This window comes from Mobula birostris, chromosome 6 (assembly GCF_030028105.1).
Source record: "Mobula birostris isolate sMobBir1 chromosome 6, sMobBir1.hap1, whole genome shotgun sequence".
In the NCBI taxonomy this organism is placed as follows: Eukaryota; Metazoa; Chordata; class Chondrichthyes; order Myliobatiformes; family Myliobatidae; genus Mobula; species Mobula birostris.
Window position 1 is genome coordinate 39419147 of NC_092375.1, and position 18368 is coordinate 39437514.

General features: G+C 42.9%; 1 protein-coding gene across 1 annotated transcript in view; it reads left to right on the top strand.

The window, feature by feature from the left end:
• Positions 1–13058: 13058 nt before the first annotated feature.
• pla1a (phospholipase A1 member A) overlaps positions 13059–18368 on the top strand; it is a 31316-nt gene continuing 26006 nt past the window's right edge. Inside the window, exons 1-4 of the mRNA XM_072259702.1 lie at positions 13059–13089; positions 14594–14798; positions 16812–16989; positions 17439–17547. Of these exons, the coding sequence (XP_072115803.1) occupies positions 13059–13089; positions 14594–14798; positions 16812–16989; positions 17439–17547 (523 nt within the window). The remainder of the gene's footprint in view (positions 13090–14593; positions 14799–16811; positions 16990–17438; positions 17548–18368) is intronic.

The following is an 18368-nucleotide window of genomic DNA, read 5'->3' on the forward strand; positions in this document are numbered from 1 at the left end:
ATCCAATGTGGAAATATATATCAGTACATGAAAATCAAGAAATACTACAGATATTGAAAATCTGGTACTAAAATGTGCAACACTTAGCAGGTGAGTTAGCTTCTGTGGAAAGAGAAGCAAAGTTAACTTTCAGGAGGTTTGTGAGAAACATCTTGGACCTGAAACAGTTGCTTTTTGACCTGCTGAATGCTTCCAGCATTTCAGTTTTGTTCCTGCAAAAACTCTTGTAAGTATTCAGTAATACAGCTATTGTGAGTGGAGAATTTCAAAACTTTACAACCACCTACTTCAAATGACTGCTCCTTATCTCGGATCTTAATTGGTGACCCCTTATTCTGTGACAATGCTACTTGTCTGGACTTTTCAGAAATGGGAAACAGTCTTTAGGTGTAAACTCTGTCAATTATAGTCAGAATCCTGTGTGTCTTAATCAGATCACCTCTCATACTGCTAAACTCTAGCAGCAATAGATCAGATGTACTCACAATTCCTTTAGAGGACAACTTCTGATTCCCTAAAATCAGTCTACAGCCCTAGATCAGCTGCTTATCAGTCCCTGCAGTCTAAAGATGAAAGCTGTAAGAAAATAATAGATTTTAAGGAAGGATAAACATTTTTGCTGGCCTATTAATTCTGGCCTTCTTGTGTCTCTATCCTATGATGACATGATCGATTCCTAGTTGTATTAAACCACTGCCCTGCAGTGTTTCTAGGAGAATGCCCATCAATAGTTTAAGATTACCAGACACAGGCAATGAGTTCCAGTATTGCTGGTTCCCAGAAGAGACAAGAAAAGCTGGGACTGTTTCTGCCCCCCCCCCGGAGTCTAGGAGGCTCGGGGGTGACCTTATAGAGGTTTATAAAGTCATGAGGGTTACATATAAGATGAATGGTCACAGTCTTATTCCCAGGGTAGGGGATTTTAAAACTTGAGGACTTTGTGTTAAGGTAAGAGGGGAAGATATATAGAGGACTTGCGAGGCAACTTTATCTGACAGGCTTTTGGTTACATAAAACAGGTTGCCAGAGGAAGTGATGAACCAAATTGTGGTTATTTTGTGCTAAATGCTATGATTGTTGGCATAGCCAATCTATGCCTATGTGGGTAGCACTCATATGGTGAAATGTAAAATATAATACGTGAATAAGACAATGCTTCTGTTGCCTGAACTATTCTGGAGCAGCCATAGAGTATTTGGGAGAACACTATTCAAGACTGGTGGAGGTGGGGGGTGGGGGGAGAGTCTGTTGCTTGCTGCACTGTCTCCCATTGTGGGCTCCAGGCTTTGCCACCTATTATGGTCTGCAGCAGAGAGGCAGCACCATAGGGCTGAGGAAAAGGAAGGGAAGAGACATCCTAAGAAGCCCTTTGAGTGGATTATCCATGCAAGAGTGCAAAACCTGCAACTCTAAATCGTTAAAGGATTCGGGTAGCTGGGTGACTGTCAGCTAATGGAAGCAAGAACCCCCAGGTCTCTTCCCCTCAGTAACAAGTATACCATTTTGGACACTGTTTGGGCGGGTATGACCTACCAATGCAAAGTCACATCAGCCATGTCTCTGGCACTTAGTTTGGCACTGTGGGTGAAAAGGGAGGTGGGGAGAAGAGGAGAGCAGCGGTGACAGGGGATTCATTGGTTAAGGGAACAGACAGGAGATTCTGTGGACAAGAAATAGATTCCAAGATGGTATATTGCCTCAAGGGTGGCAGGATCAGAGATATTCTGATGGTCCATGGCTTTCATAAGGGGGAGGGCGAGCAGCCAGAAGTTGTAGCACAATGATGTAGGTAGAAAAAGGGAATAGGCTCTGAAGAGTAGAGTTAGGAAGGAAGCTACAAAGCAGGAGCTTAAGGGTAGTAACCTCTGGATTGCTGCCTGTGTCAAGCTCTATTCAGTGTTAGAACAGGAAAATGCGCTGGACAAATATGCTGAAGAGTTGGTTCAGGGTGTAGAGTTTGACATTTATGGATCATTGGGATCTCTTCAGATATGACCTGTACAAAATGGATGGATTATACCTGAACTGAGAGGGACAAGCATCCTGGCAGGGAGATTTGGTAAAGCTTTTGGGGAGGGTTTAAACTAGCAAGCAGTTGGCACCAGAGTGTTCAGTCAGATGATGGGGTAGTTGGTGCAAAACCAGCTGCAACATGTCGAGAAGCTGTGAGGAAGATAGGCAGTTGATTGGGCATAAATGCAGTCAGGCAGCTGTGTTGAAATATTTAATGCAAGAAATATTAAGAATAAAGGTGATAAACTGAGAGCATGGATTAAAGTTCAAAGTAAATTTATTATCAAAGTACATATATGCTGTTACGTACCCCGTAACTGGGTTGCCAAACCAGCAGAAATGGATCACTCAGTTGGAGTCTGGATTACTAGAACTAAGAAAGTTTTATTAAAGAAACAAGCAACACAGTACTCTAATCAAAAGGATAATAAATGTAACAGTTCAGCAATGATAAACACACATGTACACAGAATTAAGATAACAGGATCAATCAAGCTCTATGGTTGTCTAGGGGTAAATGACCAGTTTCAAAGTGACGCAAAGTTCAGTTCAATTTAGTTCAGTTCAGTTCGCAGTAATCGCTGCTGTGGCGATGGACAGTGGGGGGAAGGAGAAAGAGAGCAAAACGAATGAATATTCAAAGCTTCCACACAGACCTTCGCAGTCAGCTTTCGGGCGTGTCCTTTGTGATGTCATCTGAGGTCACCGACCGTGACCCCTCCGTTTCCAGATACGATCATTTCCCTGCTGTGAACCTGGCACCCAGGCAAGGGTGGACACACACCAGGTTCCCGCCCATCGTGCCTTTCCACCCTATGCGTCTATGGCCTGGTACTTCCCACCGACTTGTGAGAGATGCACCGCTTCCAGGGTCTCGTTACCTCGGGTGTCGTGTGTGTCGCCTTAGCGAACCGGTCCCTTTTTATCCCCCTGCTGGGGTATCACCTGTCCATCACTTCAAACAGTTCAGGGTTCAAAGGGGGAGCCGATCTTGACAGCTCTCCTTCCTCTTTATTAACATCTCCAAATGCTGCTCCATTGTTTTCCTTATCTCTCTCTCTCTCCTGAAGACAGGTGGCAGACCAACTGCTGATTCCACTGGTGCCAGCACAGGACACATACATCTTAATCTATGTGTATTCTTGTCACACTTCCCCCCCTTTAAGGATTTTTGCCGGGGTAAAAATTACAAACATGAATACATTATTTGATTCACACAGATACACATCCTTATCAGCTATTTGGCTAATACAGTGAATTTGAAGTTGTCAACACCTGACAGGCAGTCAGCCATCACATTTTCTGTTCCTTTTATATGTGTTATTAATAATCCCTTAGACCAGGCTCCAACTTAGCAAACTTCATAGTGGCCAAAAACACTGATGAATTGCGATCAATGTAACCTCTCATTGGGTTTCATCCCGGACCACAATAACAAGGGTCGTCCCATTCCGACTTAGTTTTCTCTCGCAAGGGCTTAGTAGGAGGGGGAGGGGTAGTAACCGCAGAGTTATTGCAAAACTTCCTACAGTACCCCACCATCTCCAAGAGCCTTCTGAGGGCCCTCTTGTCTGTCGGGGTTGGGATGTCAGCGATAGCCTGCACTGTAGCTTGCATCGCTGCCAGCTGCCCCTGTGTCACCACAATTCCCAGGTAAGTGACCTTCGTGTGGCCGAACTCATTTTTTTCAAGGTTCACTATCAAGCTGGCTTCAGACAGCCGTATTACATCGCCAATACACACCTCTGTGTTCATCAGCCCTTTTGTCACCGAATTACTCATTCTATATGTCTGTTGCCCGCTAGGCTGAGCTAGTGTAACAGACACCACCCAACATCCCAGTTCTTTGCATCGCCTTGGGACAATCAAACACACGTGTGCGAGTCGTTTAATTACTTCTCCTAAAGAGTCGCTTTGTTCGGGGAGTAAGGGAGAGACCTTATCAGCAGAGCTGGCCAAAACAACAGCCTTCTCCCATCTGGTCGATACCATACTCATCTTTTCAAAATGTTTTTTTTCTCTTATCAGGGGGACCCTAGCTTCATTGATTTCCGCGTTAACACCGACAAGGTTTGTTAGCATATCAAAAGCCTGTGACCGTCTTAGTTCACGTCAGCCATAATCAATAACATCCTCCCTCCTGGGCAGCCGGTAAACCTCTTTCATGATTCCACCAACTGTTTCCTCCAGCACCGCAAAATGTCCACCGGGGGATACCTTGTGGGCCAGGTTAAAAATCTCATCCCCATAACTCTTTTGCACCACACCCCGTTCCTCATCTGCGGGTACGGTACTTGGTTTCCCTTTCTTCCTTAGCACTTCCTCCTCCACACAATAGCCAACTAGTTCCCTTGTTAAGTCTGTGTCAAAGAGAGCTGTCTCTGCCAAAACCATCAGCCCCTCGTCTCGCTCCTGCGCCTGCACAAATTCTTTCCTGGCTAATGCTACGTCTGTCCCAGCTCCCTCACTACCTCTTGTCTCACTACACTCCTTCTTTTCACTTTCTACCCCCTTCTCGTACAAGGCTGGCAGAAACGTCTCAGCTAAATTTACTACCGCAGTCCCGTGATGAACCTGTGAGTCCATGGGCGGGGCCTCAATGCTGGCAGGCTGACCTGTCAATCTCACTGCTTCGAACACGATTCCCCCAGCGAGGTCATTACCGAGCAAGACTTCCACACCTTTCATCGGTAATTCGGACCTCACCCTGATCGTGACTAGTCCAGAGACCAGGTTGCTTTGTAAGTGTATCTGGTGCAAAGGGATTGCCTCTGTCCCTTCCCCAATACCTTTGACCCTGCCCTCCCCAGTCTGGGTCTCTGAGCTAAAATCTAATACACTCTTCAGTATTAGTGACTGACACGCCCCCGTGTCTCTCCAGATCTGCACTGGAACTGGTTTTAACCCCTCCTTCACCGACATCAATCTGGCCGAGATAAACCTCTTGCGCCCTTCCTGAACTTTGGCAGACCTGTCCTTCCCTAGCGGTCCGTTTACCAGCTTGATACAGCCAGTCAAAATCGCCGTTTTTCCTTTTCCCGTCTCCTTCTTTGGGGCAAAGCACCTGGACGCAAAGTGTCCAACTTTCCCGCAATTATAACAGACGACCCCAGGAGACTTCCTACCAGACTGCTCCCGGTCTACCTTATCCTTCTCACTAGTCCCCGGCTTATTTTCTGACTTTTCTGGCGGACTCTCCCCGCCATCCTGACTACCCTTCTGGTAGCCTTTACTCGGAGCAAACTTCATTTTATGCGTCAACGCATACTCATCCGCTAACTTAGCAGTTGCGGCTAACGTGGCTGCCTCTTTCTCATCGAGGTAGGGTCTCATACCCTCAAGGACACAACCTTTAAACTGCTCAATCAGGATCAGCTGTAGCAGTCTGTCATAATCCCCCTCTACCCCCTTCGAGGCGCACCAACGCTCACAATATGTCTGCATCTCACGGGCAAACTCTAAATACGTGCAGTCCCACTGCTTCCTCGCATTCCGGAACCTCTGCCGGTATGCCTCCGGGACCAACTCATAAATCCTGAGGATGGCCTCTTTCACCATCTCATACCTCTGGGCATCTTCTGCGGACAAAGCTGAGTAAGCTTCTTGGGCTTTCCCTTTCAGTACACTCTGAAGCAAAACAGCCCACTTATCCCTCGGCCAGTCCTGACGTAGCAACTTTTTCGAAATGGAGAAAGTACCGATCCACGTCGTTATCGTCAAATGGGGGAACCAGCCTAACCTCCTGGGTCGCCCGGAACCCTCCACCTTGGTTCGGCATGGGCCCCTGCTCTGCCCTTATCCTTAACTTCTCCAGCTCGAATTCCCTTTCCCTCTGTTTCTCCTCTCGCTCCCACTGTCTCTCTCTCTCCATCTCTCTCTCCTTCTCTTCTTGCTCCAACTGCCGTATCCGGAACTCGTGTTCGAATCTCAGTTTTTCAAGCTGCACCTGTACCGCGTCTCCGGCAGGTTTTTCAATAGACACCACCTCCAGCTCACCTTGGGGAAACACACCTTTTGATACATAGTGCTCTACGATAGCTCTGTGTATCTCCTCTCTCCTCATTGTCGACTTCCCCTTAGCAAGATTCAATCGTTTGGCCACAGCTACCAATTCCGATTTCCTGGCATCCTCTAATGCCTCCAAGGTCGGCGCCTTTATAATTTCCTCAGCCTCCATTTCTGCTGTTTGTCTTTTCTTTCTTTTGGGAATTTTGACCCAATCAATTTACTCCGTCCCAAATTTAGCGTTCAAAATCGCGGACGAGAACCCCACTTATGTTACGTACCCCGTAACTGGGTTGCCAAACCAGCAGAAATGGATCACTCAGTTGGAGTCTGGATTACTAGAACTAAGAAAGTTTTATTAAAGAAACAAGCAACACAGTACTCTAATCAAAAGGATAATAAATGCAACAGTTCAGCAATGATAAACACACATGTACACAGAATTAGGGTAACAGGATCAATCAAGCTCTATCATTGTCTAGGGGTAAATGACCAGTTTCAAAGTGACGCAAAGTTCAGTTCAATTTAGTTCAGTTCAGTTCGCAGTAATCGCTGCTGTGGCGATGGACAGTGGGGAGAAGGAGAGAGAGAGCAAAACGAATGAATATTCAAGGCTTCCACACAGACCTTTGCAGTCAGCTTTCGGGCGAGTCCTTTGTGATGTCATCTGAGGTCACCGACCGTGACCCCTCCGTTTCCAGATACGATCATTTCCCTGCTGTGAACCTGGCACCCAGGCAAGGGTGGACACACACCAGGTTTCCGCCGATCATGCCTTTCCACCCTGTGCGTCTATGGCCCGGTACTTCCCACCGACTTGTGGGAGACGCACCGCTTCCAGGGTCTTGTTACCTCGGGTGTCGTGTGTGTCGCCTTAGCAAACCGGTCCCTTTTTATCCCCCTGCTGGGGTATCGCCTGTCCATCACTTCAAACAGTTCAGGGTTCAAAGGGGGAGCCGATCTTGACAGCTCTCCTTCCTCTTCATTAACATCTCCAAATGCTGCTCCATTGTTTTCTTTATCTCTCTCTCTCCTGAAGACAAGTGGCAGACCAACTGCTGATTCCACTGGTGCCAGCACAGGACACATACATCTTAATCTATGTGTATTCTTGTCACAATGCCACCATATACAACCCTGAGATTCATTTTCTTGAGGGCATACTCAATAAATCTATAAAATAATAACAGTGACAGAGTCAATAAAGACCGTACCAACTTGGATGTTCAACCAGCGTGCAAAAGACAACAAACTGCAAATATAAAAAGAAAGAAATAATAATAATAGATAAGCAATAATTATGGAGAATGTGAACTGAAGAGTCCTTGAAAGTGAGCACTTTGGTTGTGGGAACATTTCAACGATGGGGCAAATGGAAGTTGAGTGAAGTTTTCGCCATTGGTTTAGTACACATAATCACAATGTTGGGGCCATTACAGAGACTTGGCTGTTGCAAGGGCAGGAACGGCTGCTGGATATTCTAGAGTTTAAATGTTTCAAAAAGGGATAGTAAGGGAGGTAAAAATGGGATGGGGGAGGAGCATTGCTAATCAGGGACAGTATACTTGCAGAAAGGGAGGATGTTCTGGAGGGATTATCAATGTAGGTGGAAGTCAGAAACAAAAAGGGAGAATTCACTCGATTGAATGTATTCTAAAGGGCCTCCAATAGCAACAGGGACATTGAGGAGCATATCAGTAGGCAGATTTTAGAAGTGTGCAAAAATAACGGGGTTGTTGTCATGTTGACTTTAACTTCCCTAATATTGATTGATACCTCCTTAGTGCAAAAGGTTTAGATGGAGCAGAATTTGTTGGGTTCATCCAGGAAGGATTCCTGACACATGATGTGGACAGGCCGACTAGAAGAGAGGCCACACAGGATCAGGTACTAGGCAATGAACCTGGTCAGGTGACAGATCTCTTGGTGGGTGACCATTTACCACATCTCCCCGACCTTTAGCATAGCCCTAGACAATGATAAGAGCAGACGATATGGGAATGGACTTAATTGTGATTGGGCTAACCACAATGGTATCAGGCAAGGCTCCTGAGGATTATAAAGTAGCCAGGAAGGAGCTTAAGAAGGGACTTAGGAAAGCTGGAAGGAGACACAAGAAGGCCTTGGCGAGTGGAAAAAGGAAACCTCCAAGTGTTCAACACACAGCTGAATCGGAATCAGGTTCATGATCACCGGCATGTGTCGTGAAATGTGTTAACTCAGCAGCAGCAGTTCAATGCAATACATAGTATAGAAGAAGAAGAAAACAAATAAATAAATAAATTACAGTATACGTATATTGAAAAGATTAAAAATCATGCAAAAAACAGAAATGCTGTATATTAAAAGAAGTGAGATAGTGTCCATGGGTTCAATGTCTATTTAGTAATTGGATGGCAGAGGGGAAGAAGCTGTTTCTGAATCGCTGACTGTGTGTCTTCAGGCTTCTGTATCTCCTGCTTGATGGTAACAGTGAGAAAAGGGCATGCCCTGGGTGCTGGAGGTCCTTAATAATGGACGCTGCCTTTCTGAGACACCGCTCCCTGAAGATGTCCTGGGTACCTTGGAAGCTAGTACCCAAGATGGAGCTGACTAGATTTACAACCTTCTGCAGCTTCTTTCAGTCCTGTGCAGTAGCCCCTCCATACCAGACAGCGATGCAGCCTGTCAGAATGCTCTCCAAGGTACATCCACAGAAGATTTTGAGTGTATTTGTTGACATGCAAAATCTCTTCAAAGTCCGAATGAAATATAGTCGCTGTCTTGCCTTCTTTATAACCGCATCGATATGTTGGGACCAGGTTAGATCCTCAGAGATCTTGACACCCAGGAACTTGAAGCTGCTCACTCTCTCCACTTCTGATCCCTCTATGAGGATTGGTATGTGTTCCTTCGTCTTACCCTTCCTGAAGTCCACAATCAGCTCTTTCATCTTACTGACGTTGAGTGCCAGGTTGTTGCTGTGGCACCACTCCACTAGTTGGCATATCTCACTCCTGTACGCCCTCTCATCACCACCTGAGATTCTACCAACAATGATTGTATTGTCAGCAAGTTTATAGATGGTATTTGAGCTATGCCTAGCCACGCAGTCATGGGTATAGAGAGAGTAGAGCAGTGGGCTAAGCACACACCCCTGAGGTGCGCCAGTGTTGATCGTCAGTGAAGAGGATGTGTTATCACCAATCCGCACAGACTGTGGTCTTCCGGTTAAGAAGTCAAGGATCCAATTACAGAAGGAGGTACAGAGGCCCAGGTTCTACAACTTCTCGATCAGGATTGTGGGAATGATGGTATTAAATGCTGAGCTATAGTTGATGAACAGCATCTTGACATAGATGTTTGCGTTGTCCAGGTGGTCTAAAGCCGTGTGGAGAGCCATTGAAATTGTGTCTACCATTGACCTATTGTGGTGACAGGCAAATTGCAATGGGTCCAGGTCCTTGCTGAAACAGGAGTTTAGTCTGGTCATGACCAACTTCTCAAAGCATTTTATCACTGTCGATGTGAGTGCTACCAGGTGATAGTCATTAAGGCAGCCCACATTATTCTTCTTAGGCACTGGTATAATTGTTGCAAGTGGGAACTTCCGCCTGTAGCAGTGAGAGGTTGAAAATATCTGTGAATACTTCTGCCAGTTGGTTGGCACAGGTTTTCTAAGCCTTACCAGGTACTCCATTGGGACTTTCTGCCTTGCGAGGGTTCACTCTCTTTAAAGACAGCCTAACATCGGCCTCTGAGACAGAGATCACAGGGTCATCAGGTGCAGCAGGGATCTTCACAGCTGTAGTTGTGTTCTCCCTTTCAAAGCGGGCATAGAAACTGATGGCTGATGAATGTAGGACTGATCAGAGATAAAGGTGGGAGCTAGAGGAGGTCCTTAATGAATCCTTTGTTTCAGTGTTCACCAAGGAAAGGGATTTTAACAAATGCGGGATCAGTGTAGAATAAGCTAATGTGCCAGATGGAGTATGTTGAGGTTAAGAAGAGGTTCTGTAAAACATTAGTTCAAATCTCAAAGTAAGTTTATTATCAATATAAATATATGTCACCATGTGCTACCCTGAGATTCATTTTCTTGCAGGCATTCACTGTAAATACAAGGAACACAATAGAGTCAATGAAAATGCACACAATAAATACAGCCAAGCAACCAATGTGCAAAAGACAACAAATTGCAAAAAGTAAAAACAACATAATAATAATAGTAATAAATATTGAGATCATGAGTTGAAGTGGCCTTAAAAGTGATTCCAAAGGTTATCGATAGTGTAGTTATCTCCTCTGGTTTAGCAGCCTGATGGTTGGTGGATAATAACTGTTCCTGAACCTGGTGATGTGAATCCTGAGGCTCCTGTACTTTCTCCTACTGGCAGCGAGAAGAGAACGTGGCCGGGAGGGTGAGGTCCTTGATGATGGATGCTGCTTTCCTGCAATTGAGCGCCTTGTAAATGTGCTCAATGGTGGGGAAGGTTTTGCCTGTGATGGACTGGTATCCATTACTTTTTGTAGGTTTTTCTGTAAAAGGACATTGGTGTTTCCATACCAGGCTGTGAAGCAACCAGTCAATATACTTTCCACCATGCATCTATAGAAGTTTGTCATAGTTTTAGATGACATGTCGAATCTGCACAAACTTCTAAGAAAGTAGAGGCCATGAGGACTGACTCATGGACTTCCAGTTTCCTGCTCTTGTAGCCAATAATCAGTTCCATGGTCTTGCTGACATTGAGTGAGAGGTTTGTGCTATTCAACTGGCTGGAGTTTTCACTGATATCTTTAACCTCTTGCTTCGACAGTCTGAGGTATCCACCTGCTTCAGGCAAGCTTCAATTAAACCAGTACTGAAGAAGAACATAGTAACCTGCCTAAATGACTGTTGTCTAGTAGCACTTACATCCATTGTGATGAAGTGCTTTGAGAGGTTGTTGACGAAGCATATCAACTTCTGCTTGAGGAGTGGCTTAGATCCGTTCCATTTTACCTTCGGCCACAACAGGTAAATGGCAGATGTCATTTCATTGGCTCTTCACTCAAGCCTGGAACATCTGGATGCTCTTCATTGACTACAGCTCTGCATTCAATATTATCCTCCCCCCTCAAAACTAATCATTAAGCACCAAGACCTAGGCACCAATACCTCCTTGTGCAATTGGATCCTCAATTTCCTCACTTGCAGATCCCAATCAGTTCAGATTGGCAACCACATCTCCTTCATAATCTCTATCAGCAATCTCTGTGTACTTAGCCCCCTGCTCTGCCTGCTTTGTATTTATGATTGCAAGGCTACGTGCAGCTCCAGTGCCATATTTAAGTTTGCTGATGACACCACTGTTATTGGCTGAATCAAAGTTGGTACAAATCAGCATATAGGAGGGAGATTGAAAACCTAGCTGAATGATGCATGGTGAAAACTCCAGCCAATTGAATAACATTAGGATAGATAAGTCCCCAGGACCAGATGGGATATACCCCATGTTACTACTGGAAGTGAGTGAAAAGATTGCTGGGCTATTGGTGATCCTCCTTGGCCAGTGGATAGTACCAGAGGATTGGAGGATGGTCAATATTATCCTGGTGTTCAAGAAATTTAAAGGGATTGCCCTGGGAATTATAGTCAGCAAGTCTTAAGTCAATGGTGGGCAAACTATTACAAACATTTGGAGAAACATAGTCTTAATAGGGATAGTCAGTATGACATTGTCAGGGGCAGGCCATGTTTCACAAGCCTAACTGAGTTGCTCAAGGTAGAGGCATATCAAATTGATGAAGGTAGAGCAGTGGACGTGGAGTATATGGATCTTGACAAGGTTTACCATGCTGGACTCATTCAGAAAGTCAGGAGGCGTGGGATCTGTGGAAACTTGGATATATGGGTTTGGAAATCTCTTGCCCACAGAAGACAGAGAATGGTGCAGATAGAGCATATACAGCCTAGAAGTCAGAGACTAGTGATGTTCTTCTGGGATCCCTGCTCTTCATGATTTTTAAAGGACTTTGATGAGTAAGTGGAAGGTTGAAATAGTAAGTTTGCAGATGACATGAAAATTGGTGGTGCTGTGGATAACCCGAAAGTTTGTTGTAGATTATAACGGGGCATTGAAGGGGGCAGAGTTGGGCTGAGAAGTAGCAGAGGGAGTTCGATCTGGAAAAGTATGAAGTGATACACATTGGAAAATCAACTTCAAGGCAGAGCACAAGGTTAAAGGCAAAATTCTTAGCAGTGTGGAGTAATAGAGGGATCTTTGTGTCCCAGTCCATTGATCCCTCAAAGTTGCTGTGCAAGTTGATAGGGTGGTTAAGATGGTATATGGTGTGCTAGCTTTCATTAGTCAGGGGATTGAGTTCAAAAGCTGTGAGGTTACGTTGCAGATCTATAAAACTCTGGTTGTACCATACTTGGAGTATTGGATTCAGTTCTGGTTGCTTCATTATAGAAAGTATGTGAAAGCTTCTGAAAGAGTGCAGAGGAGATTTGCCATGATCCTGCCTGGATTAGAGAGCACGTTTTATCAGGAAAGGATGAGCAAACAAGGCTTTTCTCTTTGGAGCAAAGGAGGATGAGATACATCTTGATAGAGGTGTATAAGATGATAGAAGGCAAAGATAGACTGGGCAGCCAGCGTACTTTTCCCAGGGCAGCAATGGCCAATACTAGAGAATATCTATTTTACATAAGTGGAGAAAAGTTTGGTGGAACTGTCAGAGTTAGGCTTTTTACCTAGAGAGAGGCAGGTGGCTAGAATGCACTTACAGAAGTAGAGGCTGATAAAATAGAGGCACAGGGATGTAGGTAAATAGACTGTGTAGGAGATAAGGGAGTAGGTTGACATAGGTTGGCACAATATTGTGGACCAGAAGCCCATATTGTGCTGTTTCATATTCTAAAGCTTACAGGTCATGAAGGGCATCGATAAGGTGAATGCATGCAGTCTTTATTCTGCAGGAAAAGGTGATCAAAAAGTAGAAGGCATAGGATTAAAGTGGGAGGGGAAAGATTTAAAAGGGCCTGAGGTGTCCTTCACTCAGAAGCCGTGTATATGGAACAAGCTGTCGGAGAAAGTGGTATAGGTAGGTAAGATCAGAACATTTAAAAGATATTTAGCCAGTACGTGGTTTGGAAAGGTTAGAAGACTATAAGCCAGATGCAGGAAAATGGGATGGTTTGCATGGGTGAGTTGAATCAAAGGATTTCTCACAACACGCTGGAGGAACTCAGCAGGTCGGGCAGCATCTGTGAAAAAGAACAGTCAACGTTTCCAGCCGGATCCCTTCGTCAGGGTTCCGGCCCAAAACGTTGACTGTTCTTTTCCACGGATGCTGCCGACCTGCTGAGTTCCTCCAGAGTGTTGTGAGTGTTGCTTTGACCCCAGCATCTGCAGAGTATTTTGTGTTTATGAGTCAAAGGATTTGTTTCTGTCCTGTATCCCTCTATGACACTAAAAACATCTTTTTAATCATTAAGTTTACCCGGTGTTCCTTTGCTGCATTGTTAAAGGTGGATTGCATTAGACATTTTACAGTCAATTTACCATAGGTTCAATTTCGATTTCTAAGCACAGTCCCTTCAACAACCATTCTTTTGAAAGATTGAGTCTGCACCTCAACATGAATGAACCTAAGACAGCATGCTGAGTTAGTATCAGGTTTTGGCAGTGCTTGTTTATGCTTTAACCTTGCCTGTGTTGTAATGTGTCATTAGTCAAATTTATTCTACCAGCAAGTTTTAAGAACTTGATTTGACTGTCTACATCAATCAAGTAACAATGGAGCAAAATGACAACTTAGAGCATTATAAAAGCAAGGATGTAGTTCCGAGGCTTTAAAAGGCATAGGTCAGGCCACACTTGAAGTATTGTGAGCAGTTTTGGGCCTCTTATTTAAAAAAAATATGTACTGGCATTGGAGAGGGTCCAAAGAAGGTTCATGAGAATGATTCCAGGATTTAAAGGGTTAATATATGAGGAGTGCTTGTTGGCTCTTGGCCTGTACTCACTGGAATTTAGAAGAATGAGGGAAGAACTCATTGAAACCTATTGAATATTGAAAGACCTAGTTAGAGTGGATGTGGAGAAGATGTTTCCTATTATGGTGGCATCTAGGGCTAGAGGACACAGCCTCAGAATAGAGGGATGTCCCTTTAGAATAGAGATGAAGAGGAATTTCTTTACCCAGAAGGTGGTAAAACTCTGGAATTTGTTACCAAATCATTGGGTATAATTAAAGAGGAGGTTGATCGGTTCTTGATTAGAAATGGTGTCAAAGGTTAAGGGAAGAAGGCAGGAGAATGGGAGTTGAGAGGGATAATAAATCAGCCATGATAGAATTGCAGAACTCGATGGGCCAAATGGCCTAATTCTGCTTGATGTCTTATGGTCTTATTTATTCTCTAAAACAGAATGATTTAAAATTGGAACAAATGTCTGATTTATTTCTATACATTGCTTCTCAAAAATCCTTTTGGTTCTTTTGCAAACACACACACACCCACCCACACCCATTCAAAGCATAATACTGAATACACTCAAAAAAGATTTTTTTAATCATTCAAGGGAAAATTCTGTTCATATTACAGTTAATGGAAACATTTCACAGAACTGCAGTGAATTCCAATCTTATTCCTGGAGAAATATTTTAAGAAGGTCTGAACTCAATGTCCAGTTCATGCTACTTACACGCAGGAATGCCGAATGTGCACAGTTTATCAATGATGGCAATGACATTGAGAATTCAAACTTCAATGGGAGCCTTCCCACCAAAATAATAATGCATGGATTCAGGTAATGAAATATCTTTACATTTTTTGAGTAAAATTGTGAGCAAACTGGAAAATTCATGTTTGTGTTATGATGGTACAAGGTTATAGGAATTATGTTTATTGCTTCCTTTGGGTAATGAGAGCTGGAAATACAACTGATCTTCTCGAATGAGTGACCCAGCATTGTGATATTCTGTGATCTCACCTACGTCTTGTTATGGCTGAGGTAAAAGTGGGAAGATTTGGAAAACCCAGGGACTAGAATTTTTCCATTGATACATAAACATGAGCAATTGTGAATGGCTTTGGGGGTTGCCGTCCAGGGATTTGACTTTCCGCAAAATGGCCTCATGGCTGGAAAGGGCCCTGCAGTGTCACAGGCAAAAAAATATTAAAGCATGTTTGGTTCTCCTCTCGATCAGTCATCTTGCTGCTGACTTCACTGCTGGCTAAGCTGTCAAGGTTTCCTAAGTCTGGGCAATTAGAATTGAAGTTGAATCCTAAATAAATACAAAATGTGCAAATACATAAAGAGAACTAGAAAGTTTTAGCTGTGTGGCCTTGCCGCCCTTTCTCAAGATGTCAGTCCAAGGATGTAGAAACAGAATCTAGCCAACTGTTCACGGTAGTATCAGTAATACTTTCATGATTTATAATTTAAATTTTTAATATTTACTATCGATTTGTAATCCAGGGAGCACGAAGCGCAGAATCAAATATCGCTGTGATGATTGTACGCTCTAGTATCAATTGTTTGGCAACAATAAAGTAGTATTGAAGGTGTGTTCTACTTTTGGAGATGGTGTCTTTTGGATGAGATGATAAATTAGTGCCCTGTCTGATCTCTCAAGTGAATAATTAAAAAAATCTTCTGATGAAAATTGTTGGATTCTATTTATTGTGTCACTTAAGATGTAACATATTCAGGCCGAGAGTTTGAATTGCAAATATGTTTGAGTTTCAAGTCTGGTAGTGAGTTCTCTGCCTGGTTTTGTATAAAGAAGTGAAGAGCACAGTCTCAGCAGGAAGGAAACAGATATCATGGATTTGAGCTACTCCATTTATCTTGCTCTGGCATCGTTTAATGTTTATCATTCACTCATATTGTTTTGGCATGACTGGGCTTTCTCATGTTTAATATGGCAAGTTGCTTAAAGTGGTAGCTGATACTTTCTCAGGGAGGGTACTTAGGGCCTGTGAAAGAAGAATCACTTCAGCAAATCAGACTGAAAAACCATCAAAATAACTGCAGGGGCAGAGTGGCCTTCAGCGTTAAAATGGGTACAGACAAGCAAAATAGAAAGGAAGATTGGAATGTGGGAAACAAAATAAATTTAAGTCTCCATCTATTAAAATTTGAAGGATTAAGACTTCACAATTGTAAGAGTTTGTTTTGAGAGATTCACTGACAGTAATTAATGAATCAGATCACTAACTGAATGCTTAAGGTGAAATGAATGAGCCTCTACTTCCTGTGATAAATCTACATTGTATATATCTATCCTGCAAGTTCAGCCCATTTGCTACATTTCAGTGGTAGGCAGACAGCAAAATGCCTTTTTGAGAAACTAACAATGAAGCAGATAACTCAGAGCAATTTCACTGCATACAGTAACTCTCCTTTGCCGCAAGCTACTGCATTACTTACAATTAAAAAAGGGAGATTCCCATTAACCTTGTTAATTTGACAACATATTGAGGCCTATGATTAGAGAGAAAACTATTGAAGTGTCCTGCTGAAGGGTCTCAGCCCAAAAAGTCAACTGTACTCTATTCAGTAGATGCTGCTTGACCTACTGAGTTCCTCCAGCATTTTGTGTAAGTTACTAAGAAAGGAACCTGTGGCTCCAAAACTGCTCAATGAACCTGCTTTCTATGGAAAACATATCCCTGTAGAAGTTTACTATAGTTGACTGCCAAAGGCAGGAACAGCCAATTTGACTAATGCATTAAATGTCCATTGAATAACTTTGGGTCTGGATTTGATGATTCTTGGTATTTTACTCTTTAAAATATGTTCTCTTCTTTTTTTGAGATTGACAGGGAGCAAACCTTCTTGGATTGACGATATGGCAAAAGAACTGATTAATGCAATGGATGTCAATGTTGTTATTGTTGATTGGATTGTTGGTGCAACAGCTTTATATTCTAGTGCAGTGGATAATTTGGATAATCTAGGAGAGGAAGTTGGTACCCTTATACAAAGCCTTATTGTAAGTATCAAATGGGCTCAATGAAACTATATCTGCCAAACTACGTAGCTTTGCTAACACTGATTAATCCCAAGCTATAAGGTTTTAATCCCACATTAAAACCACGTTCTATATTGGATGGATGTGGATTTGTTTGTAATAATGATCTGTCTGTTCTCTGACACCACTATTTATCTCAGTTCTGAATCTTCCTCCAACTGTGTCATTTTCTTTGCCTCTTTCCACCAGTTCAAGCTTTCTGAAAAATGCCTTCCTACCGTTCGATACATCATCCTCTGCATCACACTTAGCTATTCAAACATTTTTTAATCACTCCTTCTTATACTATTTTCCCTCACAGGACAGTCTGTGATATTTTCTACATTAAATGAAAGTTGCTGTCAACCTTCAGGTAGTTTGGAAATGTGTTTCTTTACTAATAGTATAGTTAACTGTGATTATATTGGCAGATACATGGAAGCACAAGGGAATCGTTCCATTTGATTGGAATCAGTCTGGGAGCACATGTGGCTGGATATGTGGGCCATGCGTTTGAAGGAAAACTAGGAAGAATAACAGGTAAGACAGATAATAATAACAGGTTAATGTAAAAGATCTTTTTTTTATTTCATACTTTTTGTTAGAAAGGTTTCAGTCATGACTAGATGTGTAATTTTAACTATTTTTATTTGTTCAAGAATACTGCACAAATTTCAGTCTGAAACAGAGTGCATTTGAGTGTTTCCATTTTATTTGTAGTTTAAATAGATCTGAAGACTAGTCACTGCTGTATATAAACAATGGCAGCAGGCTGCAGGTATTGGGCACTCAGAGGATTAGGCTGGCAATCAGGAAGTTCAGAATCAGAAAAGTCAGTGTCAGGAGTTTTGAAAGGAACAGTGTCAAAGTATCAGGAGTTTGGTAACAGTGATTACCAAGTTACAAATGTCAATTTCTTTCTTTCTTTTCAAATCTTTTTATTATTATTATCCAAAATTAACAAGAGTACATTGAAGTAGGCAACATTTACAATGTCTCAAGAAAAAAAAAACATTGTTTTAAACATAGAAAAAATTTGGTGACAAAAAAAGAGGGCAGAAAACCCTACTAAGCAAGGAAAAGTGAGAAAAAAAACCCATTAGGTGTTCAACCCCGGAACCATGCGTCATACAAAAGGCTTCTAAAGATAAACATCAAACCGCCAGCAAGAAAAAAAAATGTACCAAAAATTTACAATTAGATCATGGAGGAAATCTATCAATTAACTCAAATGATAGTACCGAGCAAATGAACCCCATCTTTTCTCAAAATCAAACATAGGTTCAAAAGTTCAACTTCTAATTTTCTCCAAACTAAGACATAGCATCACTTAGGAGAACCATTGTGACAAAATGTGAGCC